This window comes from Choloepus didactylus, chromosome 6, assembly GCF_015220235.1.
Source record: "Choloepus didactylus isolate mChoDid1 chromosome 6, mChoDid1.pri, whole genome shotgun sequence".
NCBI lineage: Eukaryota > Metazoa > Chordata > Mammalia > Pilosa > Megalonychidae > Choloepus > Choloepus didactylus.
Window position 1 is genome coordinate 59880561 of NC_051312.1, and position 20462 is coordinate 59901022.

Sequence of the window (20462 nt, forward strand, 5' to 3'; positions counted from 1 at the left end):
GAAATGCAAATCAAAACCACAATGAGATACCATTTTATATCTGCTAGAATGGTTGTTATTCAAAAAATGGAAAATAAGTGGTAGAGAAGATGCGGAGTAATAGAAACATTCGTTCATTATTGGTGGGAATGTAAAATGTTGCAGCCACTAGGTAAAACAGACTTTTTACATAAAATCATTTACATAATTTTAATAATATTGTTTCATCAATTGTAACATTGTAACTAATGCAATCAATTGTAATTACTGCAAAATGTTAAAAATAGGGAAAACTGTGTGTGTGTGTGTGTGTGTGTGTGCATGTATGAATAGGGATATATTGGAATTCTGTACTTTCTGTAAGATTTCTCAGTTAACCTACAACTTCTCTAACTAAAAAAATAATATTTAAATATATAGAGAGAGGACTCTGAGTTGTTAAAAAGAAATAACCACTAATTTCATTGTGTCACCTGAATAGGGATACAAGTAGGACAGCAAGACAAGCCACAACAATTTTTTATAAGGGCTAAAGCATCCTTAATCAAACTCCTTCTATATCTGAAAGCTTAACTGTGATTCTGAATGCACAACTCCAACAAAACAGTGTTCAGAAATACTAACCGGTCTTTTATGATGAATTTGGGTCAAGGTCAACGCAGTACTTAACCGGCGTACAGAAACACTGGGGGCAAGCTGTATCATTTATCCTGGTTGTTCTGTAACAACCAATGTGATTGAGAGTGTTTACAATATGTGCTAGAATGAAAACGAACACCCACTTAAACCTAACAAAAAGCCAAGCAAAAAAGTCCTTCAGACTTACTTTCATCTTGAAATCTCAAGGAAAATGCCCTTTGATATCATCCCTAAGACATCTCTGCTGGCTTTAATAAACTTTGGGTTTTCCATGACTATATATGGAAAACTAAAATTGGCCTGGAAAAACTAACTTTCCATGACTTTTCACCCCATAATTCCTATTTGGAGGGGCTCAATTTTTTCTGTTTTCTCCTTTTGTTGCCTGCATTTTTGTCATACGTGATGAGTAGAGAAGCCTAGTCACAAACTAGGATGTACAAGTAATATAACTATAATTTCTTCAGTTCAATTTAATGAGTGATTCAGAGCTCCTATTCTTCTAGAAGTAGTGGGGTAAGTGGAAGTGAGCTCTGGGTCATTCTGAGGGTTCCCCACTTCCATCAGACTGTGTCATACTCCAGAGGATTTCAAGGGCACACGGCATTGACAGAGAGGGGGCAACCTGGTCCTCAGGTCACCAGGGAGAGGCCCCATTTATCCTTAGGGCTCCTTCAGGCACAACAGCAGCCACTGTTTAGTTGAAGATCTGGATCTCCCATGTGCTGGTTTGGATGTATTATGTCCCACAAAACACCATGTTCTTTAATGCAGTCTTGTGGGAGCAGAGATATTAGTGTCAATCAGGTTGGAATCTTTGGATTAGGTTGTTTCCATGGAGATGTGACCCACCCAACTGTGGGTAATACGTTTGATTAGATTATTTCCATTGAGATATGGACTCTGCCTACTCAGCCTGGGTCTTGATTTAATGACTGGAGTCCTATATAAAAAGCTCACAAACAGAAGGACCTCAGAGCAGCTGCAGCCAAGAGAGACATTTTGAAGACAGCCATTGAAAGTGGACTTTTGTTACTCCAGAGTTTGCCTGGGAGAAACTAAGAGAATACCCCCAGATGTCTAGAGAGAAACGTCCTGGGAGAAAGCCATTTTGAAACACAACCTGGGAGCGAAGGAAGAAGACGCCAGCCACGTGCCTTCCCAGACAACAGAGGTGTTCCAGATGCCATTGGCCATTCTTCTGTGAAGGTACCCTATTGTTGATGCCTTAGCTTGGACACTTTTATGGCCTTAAGACTATAACTTGGTAACCAAATAAACCCCCTTTATAAAAGCCAATCCATTTCTGGTATTTTGCATAATGGCAGCCTTAGCAAATCAGAACACCCCATGAGGCCCCACCTGCAGAGACACACCCCACTTCATTCTCCATAGTCCACCCATCCCAGAAGCCAGCTTCGGAAGCCCTTTCTCCAGGAACCATCCCTGTCTCTGCTTTCCTTACCACCCCAACTCCATGTCTTCCATCGCCAGTTCAAGGGAATCCTTTTCAAATCTACAATATAGAGGGCAATTATTCTCCTATCTGATTCCTTTCAAATATTCTCTGCATTCTCCAACCTTCTCGGTTTTACTAAAGCAGTGACTCTCAACCTTGACTGCACATTAGAACCACCTGGTTGTTTAAATAACATTACTGAAGCCAGAGCCCAAATCCTAGACCAAACAAAAATCACAATCTCTAAAGGTAGATCCTAGGCCCGACCTTTTTAAAATAAATATCCTAAGTGATTCTAACCTGAGGGGGGGGTGGAATACCAATGCCCTAAGGATTAATACTTTGGAATACTGCTTTTGTTACAGTCACAACCCTCCCCTGAGCCAAAACAAAACAAAACAAAACAAACAACTATTTAAATGGAGGATAGAAAACAAGAAGGGAAATACCAACCAAACAAATGAAAATAAAGGCAAATATCTCTTAACTATCATCAGAAGTTTGGGGTCAGTTTTCAAATATCTGAAGGTATGTCTTATTTTGACTTTCTTTGTTCAGTATATCAATAAATGGTCTCTAGAATCTTCAATAAACAAAAAGCAGTTTTGCATTCTAAAGCATTCAATATAGTGTTTTTCACTAAAATAAAAGTGATCTACAGGTTCATGATTGGAGTTTCATTCTTATTCTTATAGCTGTATTCACCTCTTCTGAGGCTGAGAGCAAAGTAACTAGTAACTCGTTCCTTTATGCTGCCAGCCAGACAAAAGTAAACAAGGACAAGCACTTCAGAAAACAAGCACATGCATTTGCTTCTGATGTGTCGCTTTCAAAAGATAAGGACAATCAACCAATAATTTACTACCATCCTCTATAAAGTTCTATTTTAGCTCTATTTTATATGGCTCTGTTCAGTGGGAATACATTAGGTATCTCTTACTTGAAAATGTTCTGTATTTCATCAACCTTGGGAGGAAGGCATTTTCCAGACAACTAGTCTAAAATTTCTAACAGCTAACTGTTACTCCCAAGGTGTTTAAATTGTTGCCTAACCTCTTTTCATTATAGGGCACTTAATTTAAACCACTAAATTAATAGACTATTATATCTAACTTTTTAACTAAGCTTGCTTGCAGTATTTGAAACATATACTTCCTTCAAGGTTTCTTCCATGACAATACTGGGAAATAAAAATCCTTTTAGCAAGGTAATGGAAATCACATGGGACATTTGTTATCTCACTTCTTCCCTTTATTTCTTACCTTGATGGGGAATTTTTAGCATAAAAATGAATGCTTATGCATTATTGTCAAGTATCTGTCTTATTGTGGCATGCGTTTGCTGTAAAGCACAAATATTCTTCTTCAAAAACTGCCTGCATATCTAATGACAATGTATTATCAAATAACTTTAACAAATTAAGTGGGCTGGCCATTCCAAAAATCAAGAGTACAAAGGAGGTAAAAGCACCCCCCCCCACCTCCAAAAAAAAACCTCTCAATTTTGAGGACTCTTCCACTTCCAACATTTATAAAAGAGCAAGAGCCATTTAGGAATCTCTTACAGGAGACGAAGTTTTACACTCATACACAAATTCCAAAGCCAAAGACTCCCCCAGGGTCAAAGATCAAATGTGTTAGATTTTGCCCTTTCAAAGGTCAAGAGAAACTTTCCTAGAAAAAAATATGGCAGGCACTTGATATAGTAGCATGTCAAGAAAATACCCACACTCTAGCCCCAACAAGGGTATTGATTACATTTTAACATACTTTTAAGTTCTAGAAAATCATTCTCAATGTTGAACCCTCCAAGCTTTCTTATCTCCTAATATATGTTTTCAATTTTTAACAAGAAAGAAATTTGGAAAGGGCTAAAGTTTCTTTTCTGTCTTGGACACTTGGCCTTTCCCCTCTAGCATCATGCTTGGCATCTACTGTCTCAGGTAAAGTCTTCTCAAAGAACCCTTCTTGGGAGTAGAGAAACAAGAAAAGCCATTTCAGTTGCCTTCTTAGGAACCTGTCAAAGAGCAACTACTACATGAGACTAAATGCGAAGTATGTATCTAAACTCTACTAAGACTTTGAAATGGGATCAGTTTGGCAAGCACTGGAACATTTTTGATGATAAATGAACATTTGAGTTTTCTCATTTGAAGGTGTTGCATGATTAACCATGATCTCCCTAAGCACAGAAGTCATGTTTTCACTCATCTAGTTGGTCATATTTCCTAACACTCATGAGGGACGTAAGTGTCCACTGGATACATGAATGAGTGAAGGAATGAATGAGTCATGCAACAATAAATTATTGACTCACTGAAGCTCACATATCTTCTTTCACTCTAGGTTCACTGATTTTTGGCCAAATGGAATTTTTCAGTATGACTGCTGACTTCTAAAAAGTTAATGTCAGACTAAATGACACACTACAGCAAAAGGAAGAAAGAAAAGAAATGGCCTTGATATACTTGGAAAACAAATTGAACAACGGCAGCTGGTACTAATTGATCTGGACAGACTAGAATGATCTTTGTAAATAAGGAATGTCAATAATGAGAAATGCTATATCAGGGACTTGGGGCCAACAAAGGATGCCTTTAGACCTGTCAATTTCTCCTAGCAAAGTTCCTTCTGGAAAGGAAACATCTGAAAAGACACCTTTCAGAGAAAGGCATCTATTGTACACCTTATTTATTACATAGGCAGATAATCCCTTAGAGGAATAAGTCTTCTCTACTAAGAAAGAAGTGGCAGAGATTAGAAGTAGGGCTGTGCTCTACCCTAGAGAGTAAAGAGCATATTTGGCCTAATAGACATATTTTCAGGACATCAGGGTGAATGACAGAGTTCTGGAGACTCAGGCCTCCTATAAAAGTGTCCAACAGAGGTTCCTGAATCTGGCCTGGAGGAGAAGTGACCTCCAGGAAGAATGCTTGCCTCCTATCTCTTCTCCCTCCAATCCATATTCCCCACTGTAAAATCCTAATTTAATCTAGCCACTGCCATGTTATATGCCTCAGTAAACTCCAATAGCTCTTGAGGGATTGCAAAAAGCATTCTAAATGCTCCATCCTGGGAATCAAGGACCATTTTTCTTATTGCATTTAGCTTGTGCTTCCTTCATAGCAGTTGATACAATGTACTTAATATTATAATGATTTTTTGAGATACCTTCCCCATCACATTGTGAACTGCTATTGAAAAAAAGATTATCTTCATCAACAGTTCCTAAAAACAAAGGAAACTAAATTTGTTGAAAGTCTGTTATGTATCAGCCCCTATGGTATTCATTAATACCATTCACCAAATATTTCTGGTTCTCTACCCTCCCAGGCATGTGGTAGGACTGCACTGCCTTGCCCTCTTGTTGGATGGGGAGAGGTGACTACTGGTGTAACCAGTGATTTTGAGTGGTAGTGGTGTGTGTCACTTCCTGGTCAGAAAATTCAGTGGCTGATGCAAGACCTTCCAGGCTCTCTTTTTCCCTGTCTTGGTGGTTGGCAATGCTCAAGGTAGAGACTGCTCCATCAGCTTGTATCTCCAAGTGAAAATGATGAGCAGAGCACCCCTGTTGACCAGTGATAGATATAGCATGAGTAAGAAATAAAACTTTGTTATTTTAAGTTACTCTCAACTGGGTTTATTTGTTACTGCTGAATATCCTGATTGATACAAATGCCATGCTAGATATTTTCACATATATTATTTGATGTTCACAATCACCTGTAAGTATGGTATATATGAACAATATTTTATAAATGATGTTCAGAGAAGTAATTTGCCAACAAGTAGTTCTATTCATTCTTTCATCCAACAAATATTTACTGAACAGGGTTCTGTGCAGGCAATGTTTAAGTAGTCAAGATACAGTAGTGAACAAAAGGAAACAGGTCCCTACTCTCAGAGACTACATTCTAGCAGGAAGAGACCAAAAAACAAAGATCACAGATCAAGAAAAATTACAGATAGTCATAATTGTTATTCAGAGAATTAAAATCAGTTCTACATTAGAGAGAAAAAATGGATGGCTATATAGATCAGGGAAATCTCTGATTTGAAGAGTTTAAGACTGAGATCTGAATGACAAGGAGGATCCAGATATGCAAATATCAGAAGGAAAAGAATTCCAGGAAAGCACAAAGGCTCATGCAAAGATCCCAAGGCAGAAACAATCTGGTTGAATGGAGGAAAAAAAACACAGGTCTGGGTGGCATAATGGGAAAAGAGGGAAAAGGTACAAAATGATACAAGATAAAGTAAGAGAGGTAGAAAGGGGAAAATTCACATGGGGTTTTATGTCAAAGCAAGAAAATGGACTTGATTTTTTTGTGTGATGGGAAGCCACATGAGAATTTTAAGCAGGTTTGCATGATTTCTGTTTTAAAAAGATTGCTCTGGCTGCTGTGTGAACAATAGGTGTTAACGGAGCCAGACCAGAAGCAAAAATCTAGTTTGGTGGACATTGCAGAAGTCCACTATGATGGTAATAGAGGACATGTTCAGAAGCGGATAGACTTAAGACAGAGTATAGAGGATAGTCACAGCTCCTTCTAATTTTAGGATTAAAATAAAACAAGATGAGGACTTTCTAGTAAGTAATAGTCACCTATAACTTCTCGGACTGCATTTGTTTAAAGATCCAAGAGAGTTTTGCCGCCTTAAAAAAATCATCTCAGCATGCTATGCTTATGTAATCCCTATCTTATTTACCTAGGAATTTTAATTATAGTGTAGAAAAGATAAATGAATGATGTTTGGTCTTTTGTGGCCCTCAGGAACCTGAACCTGAAATTGACCTGAGATTACCAGCCCCATAGCTGAAGAATAGTAACTTATAAATATACAACAATCAATGGTAAATATATTTGGACTTGCTAACATATTTCCCTAAGTATTACAAATGCTTGCACTTTTGAAAACGTCATTCAGAATGAAATGCATTAAGAAAAGAGTGGCATCACATCACATTCTGAGTGAAAAATTCAGTTTTTATATGCCAATAACTTTACGACAAAGAGAAAGATGCAGGAGACAGGGAAAGATTCAACATGACTGAAATCTTGAGTTTAAGGGGCCCTTTTCTGATAAGGTTCGCAGACGTCTACACACATTTGATCCAAGAGAAGAAAGAAGTAATTTTCTACCACCCTTAGCCAATTTACTGCTCGTGTCTCCATGTACATAACAGGAAGTCTATTGTGAATCCAAACCAAATTCCCACAAAGCCAGCACTGCTCCCACAAAGACAATGACCACAGGCCTGGGAATCCAAATTCAGAGCTCTAGTCCAGTGATGTAAGAAGAGGGGGAAAACTGGCAATAAGCAAATAGCAATCAAAATAGTCTTGATCGGCTCCTATATGCTCAATCTTTGCCCACCAGGTACTCCTGCCACCCTTTTAACTTTTATCCTTGCCTTTCCCAATGAGAACAAAGTACCTTTTGATACACACGAAAACATTTCATTGTGTTTGAAGGAAAATAGTCTGATACTCTTCTATTTTGGGAACTGACATCTCTAAGTCCCTCAGTGTTACTATTGGCAACTGGGATTTCAATTTCAAAACACACACCCATGCATTGCAGGCACATATACACACAAGCAGAAATACTGGGAGTGGGGAAAGATTATGTAGACAAAATTGCTTTTATTATTACTTTTTTTCTCAAAAGATGAGAGTGAAATAATTCAAGAGAAGAATTATTTAGGTGAAACAGTACTTAGTGCTTTACAAGCTAAGGGAAACATCACAGATGGAGTGCAGAGAAGGGTTGAGTTAGAAAACCATCATTACTTCTTAATGCTCACCTGTACAAGAGAAGTCATCCACACGAATGTATCCTGGGACACAGTCACAGCGATACAACCCAGGCAAGTTGACACACACAGTATTGGCATGACAGTAATGCATCTTAGCCGCACATTCATCAATATCTGAAGGGGGGAGGGGAGAAGCAATATCACAGTTAGTCAAATGATTGAACAACCAGAGTGTAATCATCTTGCAATGTAATTAGAAAAGGAAAACACCCATTGTAGCCAAGAGGAAAAGCAAGATGCATTAAACACAACAGCTTAAGTGCAAATTCAGCTGATGCATTAGGTCCCATCCTGAGTTTAAAGTATTTCCAAATAGATGCAACAGTTGAGAACCCCAGAAGTATGACAACTGAATTTACTACACTATCAATCCCTCACCAAGAAGGATGCTCTATTTAAATGTCCAAATTTCAGGATTTCTTTGTCCACTGAATTGATACCAACTAATATTAATCGGGTATCTACAGGACACTGTGCAGCTTTCATCAGAGAGATCAAGGGAATTCTAGCCCCTGTCTGCTCACATGTCTTACTAAGACATGCTTTAATCCATCTGTTACAAAATGATGGTATAGCCAGCTTCACCCTTGTTGCACTGTGAATACAGCAGCTGTGGTCTGAGGCAAATTAATGTCTTTCATCCCTTGATCTGGGGATCCATCCACATTATAGACTAATGGGCTGATTCAACAAAAGATACTATTTTGTTTGGAATGAGGTCAGAGTATCACCTGCTTTCTCATAAATGTTTATGAAAAGAATTTAATTAACCTACAACTTTAAGTACAGGGCTTGTTCTCTTTTGGATATGTCTGTAAAAATGGCTTTCTGTTCATTTTACTCACACTGCTTATGTGTGATGGTTAGGGAACGGGAGGGAGATAAGCACAGGATGAGAATCCAAGACATAAAAATGTGAGTTTTAATTCTGGTTCCGCTAATCATTAGCCTCTGACTTGCTTTAACCACTCTGAGTTCTACTGTAAGGATTGGTTTTGAACCTAATGTTTTATATCTTTATATGTATTAATTTAATTCTCATATAATTACCCCCACTTTATAGTTTGGGAAATTGAAGCTTAGAGAAACTATATATTTGGAACAAAGTCTCCAGTTAGTACCTGCTAGACCCAGGATTTGAACTAAGAAGTCAATCTCATAGTGACTATGGTTTACTTCATTAAAGCACCTGGAAAATGACAATTAGTCAAACACAGTGTTATCAGTGAGATAATTATTGAAGTCCTAATACATTTACCTACAGAAACTAAACATAAAAATAGTTATACTAAGTCATGAGAAAACTCATTTATCTATTTTTAAAGTAATAATACTTGGTTTATTGCCTAATAAAACACCCTGAAATATCATCAGATTCTTTTCAGGGCCAAAGATCAGTCAGCCTATAAATGAAAGTTATTATGGAATAACTGAGGTTATAGAAGGAGGTCCATAGTTAGTGAGGCTCTCATAACCATGATGTAACAACAAAACATCAGAAATTATTGAAATAACTCAGGCAACCAACAAAATACTCTACCACACAATACCATGATCCAAGACAGTGTATAAGAAAAAGCAAATGGGCAACAGGAGTATTAGAACTATATGATAAGATCACTTAAATCTAAGACATGGAGGGAACTCTCCCAGGAATTTGAGATAAGACAATAACTGCACATGAGCATTAGATGTAGCTCAGATCTTTCTAAAAGTCAGGGCACTAGAATTATTTGACAAAAAGTTTCCCAACATCATTTTAGCATTTTGCTTCACCAGAGAGTGGATATCATGAAAGTCAAGGGGGAAAAGAGTTTCAAGGAAAGGAGTAATAATCAATTCTGTCACCTGCTGCCAAGAAATTGAGTAAGATGAAGACGGAGAATTCATCATTAGATTTGCCAAGAAGGACTTCACTGCTGACCTTGACCTGACAAGAGTAATTTTGGCAAAGCAGTAGGGGCAAAGGCCTGAATGGAGTCAACTAAAGAGGGAATGGAAGGTGAGGAAAAGGAAACAGAAAAACAAGACAACTCTTCTGAGATATTTTGCCGTTAAAAAGAAGAAGAATGGTGTTGTGGCTACAGGGAGACTTGGTTTCAAGAGGTTCTTATTTAAAGATGGGAACTATCACAGCATGTTTATATGTTGTTGGGAATGATTCAGTAAGAATAAAGAAAATTATTGATGGAGAAGAAAGTAGAGATCATTGTCAAGTCCTGAGGAAGGCAAGAGGAGCTGACTTCCAACACACAAATGGAGCAAGTCATCTTCTCAAGAATGAAACCAAAATGTAAGGGAAGAGATGCAGTTAGGTTGGGCATATGCGGTAGCAGGACAATGAGGTAGTTCTCCTCTGATCATTTATATTTTCTCAGTAAATGAGAGAAGAGTTAGATAACAGCTGAGAATTAGGAGCAGGATGAGGTGGTGGAGGTTTAAGGAGAGAGGAAAAAGTATTAAACAGATATTTTGGAAAGGGTGAAAGAGAATTTACCAGGGAATGCAGTATCATGGCTGAAGGTCCGCTTGTGATTTGTGGTCAGAAGAATAAAGTGAGAGCAGACAGCAAGGGCATGTGTTTTTCTCCAGTCCCATTCAGCTATTCTTGGGCAGGCACATGGTAACTGGAAAGTTAGGAATAACCTGGATGAGTTTTGAGGAAATCTGAGTAAAAAGAGATACAAGAGAATTGAGGGTGGAAGGGAAAAGATGATGATAGTGAGATACTAAGGAACCTCAGCTGATAAGGAGAGAAATGAGGCCATGAGAAAAGGGCAAACAGTTGAAACGGATTGGACATTATGGTAGGATCGGCTGTACTGCCCTGATCTCCTTTCAAAACTAAAGAATGTGTTCCTCTAACCTCTGGGAGTTATTGCCTGCTGACAGTCTTCAGCTGTTAGCCCTCTAAGGGAAAAGCCCTTAGCTTAAGAGAGCTGCCTTATGCATTGTCATGCTCCCATCCCGAGGGCAACCTGCAATAAAGACAAGTGCTCCTTCACCCCAACTCAGGGTAATTCTGAAGGATGGTACCATGTTCAGAGCAAACATTGGTTGAGTTAACTTCTCTCCCTGCCCAATCCTGCTTCCTTCCCTTCCCCAAAAGGTGTTCATCCTATAGCGTGTCTGTCTCCATCTCAGAGGCTGCTTCTTGGGGAAACCAGCATGCAGCAGGAGTCCTTATGGAGCATGGTTACAGGGACAGCACTACATTACATGAGCTGGAAAGCTGGAAGATGGACTCAGAGAGTGGTATGCTTGATGTTGAGATTTGGGAGACTATTTAGTTATTATTTTACAAGGACTCTGGTATGACTGTGGGAGAGTGACATCATTGAAAGTGAGGGGATGGGAATAGCAGGAGAAGCCAGGTAATGAAGGAGGTTGGTTTTCATTAATATTTTTCATAAAATATCACCAGAGTTCCTCCTTCTGGGCACATGGTCAGATTGAACTTCCCATTCTCCTTGGAGTTAAGCATGGCTATATGACTTGAGAATGAAATCTGAGAGGACGTATATCATTTCTGACTAGAAACATGAAGAGCTAGCATCTGATGCACCACATTCTCTTTACCTTGCCTTGGAGATCATGGTAGCATGGAGATGGAGACCCTATCAGACTGGTCTCTGAATGAGGAGCAGGCCCACCAGCCAAGTCCTGATAAACATGCAGCATGAGCTAGGAATATACCTTTGTTATTTTAAGCTATCGAGCCTACCCTGACTAGGAGAGAGGGTAAGTAAGAAAGGCATCTCAAAGAAGACCATTAAGCTACATCTTGAAAGATGAACTGGAATTCACGAGGTAGAGAACAGAGGTGTGGGGAGCAGAAGAGAAACTTCAGAGGCTAAACTTTTCATCTCATAGAATTAGAAAGTCATGTGCATTCAAAGAACACTAACTAGCTCTTTACCAAGCCCTGAAGTAGAACGATGAACAAAATGCCATCATGGAATTTACAGCCTGGCAAGGAACATAGACATTGAACAAAACTAAGTTCCACCAAAGATGTGAGATTTTAACAGGGTTATTTGGCCTAACTGAGAAAGTCAGAGAAGTATTCTCTATGGAACTGATGTTTCATCTGAGACCTGGACTAGAACTGAAACAAGTAAAAAGTAGAGGAGTAAAATACCAGGCAGAAGAGAATGTTTGAGAAGACTTGGATACAGGAAGCAACTTTGCCTAATTGAAATGAAACTGGAAAGATAAGCTCAGGTCATATCCTGCTGGGCCTGGTAAGCCAAGTGAAGGGGTTTGGAATTTAATCAGGATAGTGACACAATCCAATTTCTGTTTTAAAAATATCACTCTGGCTGTGGTGAAGAGAATGGATTGAGCAGGACAAGCTAAAGGCTAAATCATGTTGGTATTTTACTCACAGAGATACAGCCACACTGAACTCCATCACACTCTGCTGGGATGCTCAGCCATTCTTTAAGATGAGAAACTGGGCGGGACATGTCTTAGAAGCAATTCAATCCTCAGCCAATGGGCCACAGCTGCCAATCAGAACACTGACTGCAAAGAATGTCTGTTGATCAGCTCTTGCCAACTGCTCCCAGAGGGAAATTCCTGGCTCATTTCCCTTAGGCCAGTGGATAACTGCTGAGAAGCCTCTGCCTTTATCTAGATTTGAAGGGGTTATGGCTATAACAAGCCTGTTTTGATTCAAACCAGCCAAGTTATCACCTTCTTTTGTAGAATTCCAAGTACCTGAATAAAAATAGTTTCAAAAAACCAGACAAGGGGATGTTTAGAAAACCACAGAATTTCTCACATTGAATTACATAACCCTTGCTCCCTTTGAGTCACACAGACTCCAGGGCCATACGTTCCTGCTACTCTTTTTATGTGCCTTTGAGTAGTTTCCTTTCACAGCATTGGTAATTTTAGCTTCTGCATATCTAATAATTTCCTGGTACCAGTCCAGAAAAAAAGCACCAAAATAAAGCAGAGAAGTTGATATATATATATATATATATATATATATATATATATATATATATATATATCAGAAAATTATAAACTGTCACAACCTTATCTTTGTTGCTTATCCTTCATTATGTAACCACCAGATTTAAAACTACTTCGCCATATAAATGGTGCGGAGGGGAGAAAGTAAAGCCTTGGAGTCATCCTGCTAGGAATCCTGGGACAAGGTGATGAAAGAAAGGAAGAAATTGGCAGCTTCCAAAGTTTCAAGATGGGGTTTGGGGATGGAATGATAGCACATTTGCCAAAAGGAAAATTGCCTCTCCATTCTCAGTGAAAGGCTGCAGACAGTTTCAACAGGACTGAAGAGTGCTTCAAAAGCAAATCTGATTACAGAAAGAAACAAAACAGAATTAACATTTTCAGAGAGCTGGGATATCTTGAGAAACAATCCTGAGAAACAGTAAACAACTGAAATTTTAAAAATAGGAAAAATGCTGCTTGTTGATCACAGACAAAAGGACCAGGAAGGTAATGAATAATTACTTAAAAAAAAAAAAAACAAAAAAAACAAAAAAACTCCCCAGTGAATGAATGAACTGAGACACAGAGAGGAAAACTGAGTGGGCTGGAAGCAGCAAAGGTTCTAACCAGAACCCTGACATGACGATTGGGCCTTTGCCCAGGTGACAATGGTGCCAAAGGGGATCTCCCCAGCAACGGTCTCTCCCAGTGAGATACTCATCCAAACACCAGGAGGCAAGAAGAGGTTAAGCCTGAGGCTGACCTACAAGGAGAAAGTCAAACAAAATCAAGTCTAGCTCAAGGTTTAAATTAGTCTAGAAAACCCTTCTAGGAAGAACCAAAGGTAAGGGATATTTCCTAGAAGGATGAATGGATGAAACAAGCACATTATTGGACACAGAGTGATACCAAGATGAATTAAGAGGCTCATAGTACATACCTCATAGGGTAAAACTAGATCAGCCCCTGGCACCTGGTAAATACTCAAAATCTATTTTTTTTCTACATATCAGACGCTATGTTGGGTACCATGCTATACCACAGGTAGCATCTCATCATCTAATCTTTTCTTCTTGACTAACTCTAGGAGTTTGGTATCCCATGTCATGATGAGGAAACTGAGGCCCAAAGATTAAGACACTTGCCCAAGGCTCAAAGTCAATAAGAGTAAGCATAGAGCCCAGGTTTGAATCCAAGCAGTCTGACACCAAAGTTGGCACTCTTTTCAATATGCCATTTCTAGCAATCAATAAGGCTTGGTCCTGACTACATCAGATATGCATGCACTGAAACAAATAGATTTCCAAATTCAATGCCCACGTACAATAGCATTCATGATCTTTGTTCTGGTTATTAAATTCTTTGTTAAAATAGCAATGCTGCCTGGTGCAGTACTGCTTCCTTGGCTCTTTTCAATCAAATGCTTTGACACTTTAGGCTCCAGTGACCAGGGGTCTCCAGAAGGGCAGTAGCATTCAGCTCCCAACCGGAACCAACAGCTTGATAGAGCCTCTGGCTCAGGTTGCTTAAGACCATCAAAACCTCCTATAGGATTAGACAATGGTGACAAAAAGGCCTGAGTTTTTTATTTAACACTGTTAGAGAAACATCTATAAACTCCACTGCTGTACATATCAGCTTGGGTATAACGGGGCTCAAATTGCGATTCATTCATACAGATTGCTTGTCGTCTTTGAAATATTAGAGCTCATCTTCTGGTGGTCTGTTGAAGTGATAAAAATACATGATTTATGTCCCTCCCCAGGATGGTGAGCTAGTTTGTTTTTGTTTTAAAAAGGCTTACTTATGGACTTTAAAATGAAACTTGACATAGCATAATGATTCTTCACGTATCACCAGCCTCCATGTGCATGAGAGAGTTCAGAGCAACTGCAGACCTGAATTTTAGCATCATCACCATTAAATTAGAGTATAGGGTCTGGGTAGCAAGGGTGGATGCAGACACAAGAAATATCTGAATAAAATGGTGGGATCCACCCAGACTTCTGACATAAGAATTTCTTAAAGAAAGGCAACCCAGGGAAGGCTGGACAAAACCCCAAGGTAGAGGAGAAAAGAAGTTATGCCCCACTCCCTCACTCTAATAAAGATGTACATTTAAAAAGGAAACAGAGTGGGAAAATTAAATGCATATTCATTGAGGGTCTTCTCTTCGCCCAGCACTGTGTGCACCTCATCTCATTACTCCCAACCGCCCCATGGACTGGCAACGGATGCTACATGCAAGAGTATCTAGCATAGTGCCTGATATATAGTTTTTCCTGAAAAATAACCTGCTCAAGGCCACACAGCTAGTAGGCTGAAGAACTTGAATTTCAGCCCAGGTCTCTCTGACTTTGGGAAGCATACTTCTTCCACTCTGACTATTGGACCAAGGGCATTGCCTTGATAGTTAAGAGTCAAATTCAATATTCAGTTCTGCTATTACCTAGTTGTGGCACTGGTTAAGTCTCTTTTCTTCTCTAGACCTCAGTTTTCCTATCTGTAATAGGAAGGGGGTGGGCCAGAGAGCCTCTAAAGACTAACCTGGTTCTAGAGTTCTTGACAAATTCAAGCGTTTCTGTCCAGTTATATAAAACCCTGCTTCTGCAGCAGCTGCCCTTGGGCTGCTCCTCTCGTCTTGTTTTGAGAAGCCTGTAGATATTCCAGATGCCTCTCCTATGATGCAGGTCCTAGAAAATACTATTTAAATTGACCTGAGCCTTCATAGTGTTCCTTGATACCTGTGTCAACTGAGGTAGCATCTTCCCTGAAAATTAACAGCATCTAGAAAGAGCGGACAGACACATGCACAAAAGCACAGCTGTAGGCAAGTTCTCCATGGACTCATAAAATTATACCAGGCTTTAATCTCCTGACTTTGCAGAAATCATGAGTTATAAAAACACAGAAGCAGGCAAGTTGGTCGTTATATTAGAACTATCATTACTTTCCATCTGTTTACTGGATTTTAAAGGGAGGACCTATATGATCTCAGATTTGAACTCATAAAAACCCAGTGAGGTACAAAAGATAGAGGTTATTATCCCCCTTTTCAAATAGAGGCTCAGAGAAGAATTTTGACTTATCCAAATCTATACAAATAATCACTGAGCTGGAAAGAAAATCAAGGTCTTGTAACTCTGGAATCAGTGTTTTATTAATACTCCATGCATCTTCTCTACAATTATAGTATTCTTCCTAAAGCAAGAGCAGAAAAACCAAATGCCTATAGGATCTGTGAATGTAAACCAAGTGCCTACAGAAGTCAGGGAGAAGATATACCTAAGATGTATATCCCTTACCAAAGAAATAAGCTCTCTCTTATATTTCTTAAAATATACCCCCCTCTCATTTTCCTATTTCAGAGAACAAAGAAATGGTAATGGCTCTTTCTTATAAGGAAGAAAAAAAACAGTGCAAGGTCAATTATAAATGGAAATTACACTGAGCCCCTGTGGTGGGAGACAATAGGGAAAGTGTGGACTGGAAAACCAGAGCTCCAGCTAAACAATGCCAGCAGTTCAGACATGAAGTAGTAAAAACAGACAACACTTACATAGCATTCACTATGTATCAGGCAGAGTTTTAAGTGCTTTATATGTATGTATTCCTTTAATCCTCACAAGAACTCTATTAGCTATTATATTTATACTTATTTTCATTTTACAGATGAGGAACTAGAGGTGTAGAAATGTGTAATAAATTGTCTGAGGTTACACAGCTAGGAGGTGAGAACACCGGGATAGGGGCTCAGGCGGCACGGCTTCAGGCTCTGAACTCTGCAGCCTGTAGTTACGCCTGTCAGGGAATGTGGCGAGATCGCTGATCTTTCTAGAGAAGCTGGAAATCTTGGCAATCGTTTAAATTTGTCTTTTTAAAATACTGACTCCATTTTTTCAAACGTTTTGAACCAAGCAAAACATATATACTTACCGGATTCAACACATGGAATTCCCTGCCTTAAAGCATGTCATCACAAAAATGTAAAATAAATGTTTTATATTGTAGAATGTAGGGGACCTAGCAATAGACAGCAGATAGTGAAGGGGAAATGATAATCTATTAAGAACAGGTAAGTTATGGAGGGTAATCTTAATGTTACGGGAATGCTCAAGAAGGACTATGGTTTGCTAATTTTTTGATGGGGTATGGTAGGAACATGGAAGCAATGTAGTTATTTTAGGTTATTTGTTTTTCTTGTTCTTTTGGTTTTGTTTGAAACATTGTTATTTTTTTTCAATTTTCTGATAAATACAGTTAAAAAAAAAAAAAAAAGGATGTCATCTCAAAAAACTTCAGTGCCCTGAGAGGGGGGAGGGAGGGAGTTGGAGAGGGAGAAGGAAAGAGAGGCAGAGCCGGTGGGGGGGGGGGGGGGGGCGGAGCAAGGCAAGTCAGGGGAAAAAAGACAATAAAGACAACTTAGGCAGAGGTCAGATTTCCCTTTAAGTTTCTCAGATGCCTGGTGAAATGGATTTTTGGTGAAATGGATTTTTCCAACCATCTTCTAAGGTATGTGTCAAACAAAGTTGTTGCCTGCCAAACCAATTATTTGTAGTTTGGAAATTCAAATGACCTCTTGGTCATCCCATGCAAAGTAAAGAAGTCTTCTTAGACAGGCTTAAATACACCACAAAGTACAAGTTAGATTGTTGGATTCTGACATTTAAAAGTATTTTCCATATATAGCTATTGCAGATATTTGAAAATCCATGCTAGGATGTGTTTTTTTTTTCCTGCTGGGCTCAATTTCAGCATCAAACACTGTCACAACATAACATATCTCTTTGTACCCTTGGGAATCACAGCATACTAATTACCAGCTGACACTGAAAAAGCATCCTAAAACACCACCCTGTGACTTTCTTCCAAGCCTGGCATTTCTGACCTTTAACTGTACCCCTAACCTGATGTTCCATGTCTGCAAAGAAAGAAACATACCAAGTGAAGGGTGGTTCTGTCTTGGCCTTAGTATGTGCCCTAACCTATCAGAATCTGTCAGTGTCTGATCCAATGATACCAACAAAACCAGTGTGGGCTTCAAAAAGGTCTAAGGTCTCCTCATGAGTGATGAGTCAGCTGGAGTAATCAAAGACTTGGGACATGTAGAAGCTACAATGGCCTCTTGTCTTCCCTACCACTGGGAAAGGAAATTCAAGAGGTGTTGGAGACTGCTGAATGCTAAAGGCAGTAAACATTCCAAAGGCCTGAGGGACATGATCTCTGCCTTCACAGAACCTGCACTAATCTGGCAGACAGACAGACATGTACATGAACCAAGAAAGCACAGTCCAAGTTCCACTAGAGAAAGAAATGGATGATTTCAATGAAGGGTGTTGGAGAAGGATTCCCCACTCTGAACATGATATTTGTTTTGAGTCTTGAGAAGGCAAGAAAGACATCTTTATAAAATATTGATGGCCTTCCCTTATCATTTTGATTGCATTAGGAAACAAGTGTTTTGCTTTATAGAGATAAAGGAAAAAACAACCAAGAGTGAATGAGATGGGAGAGTGCAATAACACTCGTGAAGCCATCCATATCATCTTCATCTTTGGTTGCAACTATTCTTTATAATAATAACTAGCATTTATTGATCACTACCGCATGATCAATATGGTTCTAACCAATTTGCATATATTAATTTTATCTTCACAAGTACCCTATAAGTAGGTATTCTTAATGTTTGTATTTCACGGAGGCACAAGGAAGTTAACCAACTAGAGTGTGACTCAGGGAATTTGAACCCCTGGCATCCATTCTATCCTACCTTTCAACAAGGCCACTTTAGCTTTCCCCTTTATAGTAGGAATACCCACCTTCCTCTGGTAATTAAGTAGTAATTTCTTGTAGTCAATTAGTCATTCACCCCCTTCCCCAAGCAGTCAAAATAAAGTGCAAAGACTTTAGTCTTTTAAAAATAAATGATTTGGTACCAGAGGTTTAGATCTGACTTACTACAGCTTCAAATTAACCAGTGATTAAATGCCAGACTCTGAATTACACAAACAAATAAGCAGGTGTCTTGTGGACATATGAATGTGTAGTTAATGAACAAAACCTGGGTTGGATAAAACCACTCCCTGTCGTCCAGGTATGATGAATGACGATCAGCTGTCTAAATTCCAAAAACAGAGCTACTTGTTCATGTGTCCCCACATAGAGAGATTCCTTAGATGAAATAAGTGTCTTGAACTGAAATCAACATTATCCCAAATTCCAAATTCTTACACATCTGACTGAATCCATGTATCCATGTACCTTAATATGAGAACCCTAAAGTGTTCAGGCAGCTCCTTAGAGATTATTAAGTCCAGATATGGATGCAATGTGATTGTCGAAAAATTAAGTAAATGGCTGGGGAGAAAAGAAAAAAAAAAAAATGTCAAACATAGAAAAATGACTCATTACTATTTTCTTCTGAAAACATAATCATGTAATGTATACACAAGAGACCCACCCAAAACACAGGAAATAGAAGAGAATCTGGAGTCCATACAGTCCACTGAATTTTAGACTATTTTTTAAATGGAATAATTCTTCTAAAAACAGTAATACCTATTGTTTGCAGAGAACTTACTAAGTGCCAGGTACTGTCCTGCATATATTAACTCATTTAATCATCCACAACACTTTGAAGTAAGTACTTCATCCAAGTCTACAGATGCAGAAATTGAGGCATGGAAAGACTAAGGAACTTGCCCAAGAAGACCCAGTTAGTAGAGGTAGAGCTAGAACTCAAATCCAGGCAGAATTGGTTCCAAAGCTGGTGCTTTTAATCCTTATACAATGCCATTTAAAACTAGAGTGATATTGTGCCCCAGGGGTGAAGATTTGGTTCTCGTAGGTGGGGAGAGGCAAAAACTCTTAGATATTATAATGGTTTGTGGCTCACCAAAGGGTCACAGTACCTAAACAGATATACAGTGTGTCTGTGGTATTAAAATGTATGGGTGAGTGATCAGGGGGAAATGTCTAAACAGCTCCTTAGGGGGCCGCTAATGATAAAAAGGTGAAGAAACATTACTCTGTACTGAAATGTGTCTTCTTTGGAAGCCCAACCAGTAAAAGAGAATTAGGCAGAGCTACTACAATAGAGCAGAAGTTCAGGGCCTCTACACGTGTTTGGGATGAAGAGGGAAAAGGGAACAATCCCAGACCTGTTTTTTTTTTTCCCTTTCTCAGGGAAGAAGAAACAGGGATGCCCCAAAGTAGCAGAATGTCACATAGCAAGGAAGGGAAAAACGTGACAGGTCTCAGTTCAAATCCCAGCTTCGTTACCTATTAGTGTTACTCCAGGAAAGTCACCCAACCTGTCTGAACTTGGGCTTCCCCATCTGCGAAGCACAGACTTGTGAAGATTCAATGAGCTAGCATGTATAAGACACGTGAAAATACCTTGTATAGTATTTTGGGTCTCAATAAACATCTTTTGCTACTGTTGTCCTTTTTTTTTTTTTTTTTTTTTTTTGCGCAAAGGCAACCATTCTTGGCAGGTTGCCAGGCCTTGCTTGCCTCTCCAGCCAGCCTTGGAAACCTAAGCAAAAGCCAGTGCCTCCTCAAAATAGTGTCCTTGGCCTTTTCAGTCCCTCCCCTGTCT

The 20462-nt window shown here is 39.1% G+C and overlaps 1 protein-coding gene across 1 annotated transcript in view; it reads right to left on the bottom strand.

Moving 5' to 3' along the window:
* NELL1 (neural EGFL like 1) overlaps nucleotides 1-20462 on the bottom strand; it is a 925820-nt gene that overhangs the window by 482393 nt on the left and 422965 nt on the right. The window contains 1 exon segment of the mRNA XM_037838459.1: nucleotides 7886-8011. Within this exon segment, the coding sequence (XP_037694387.1) occupies nucleotides 7886-8011 (126 nt within the window).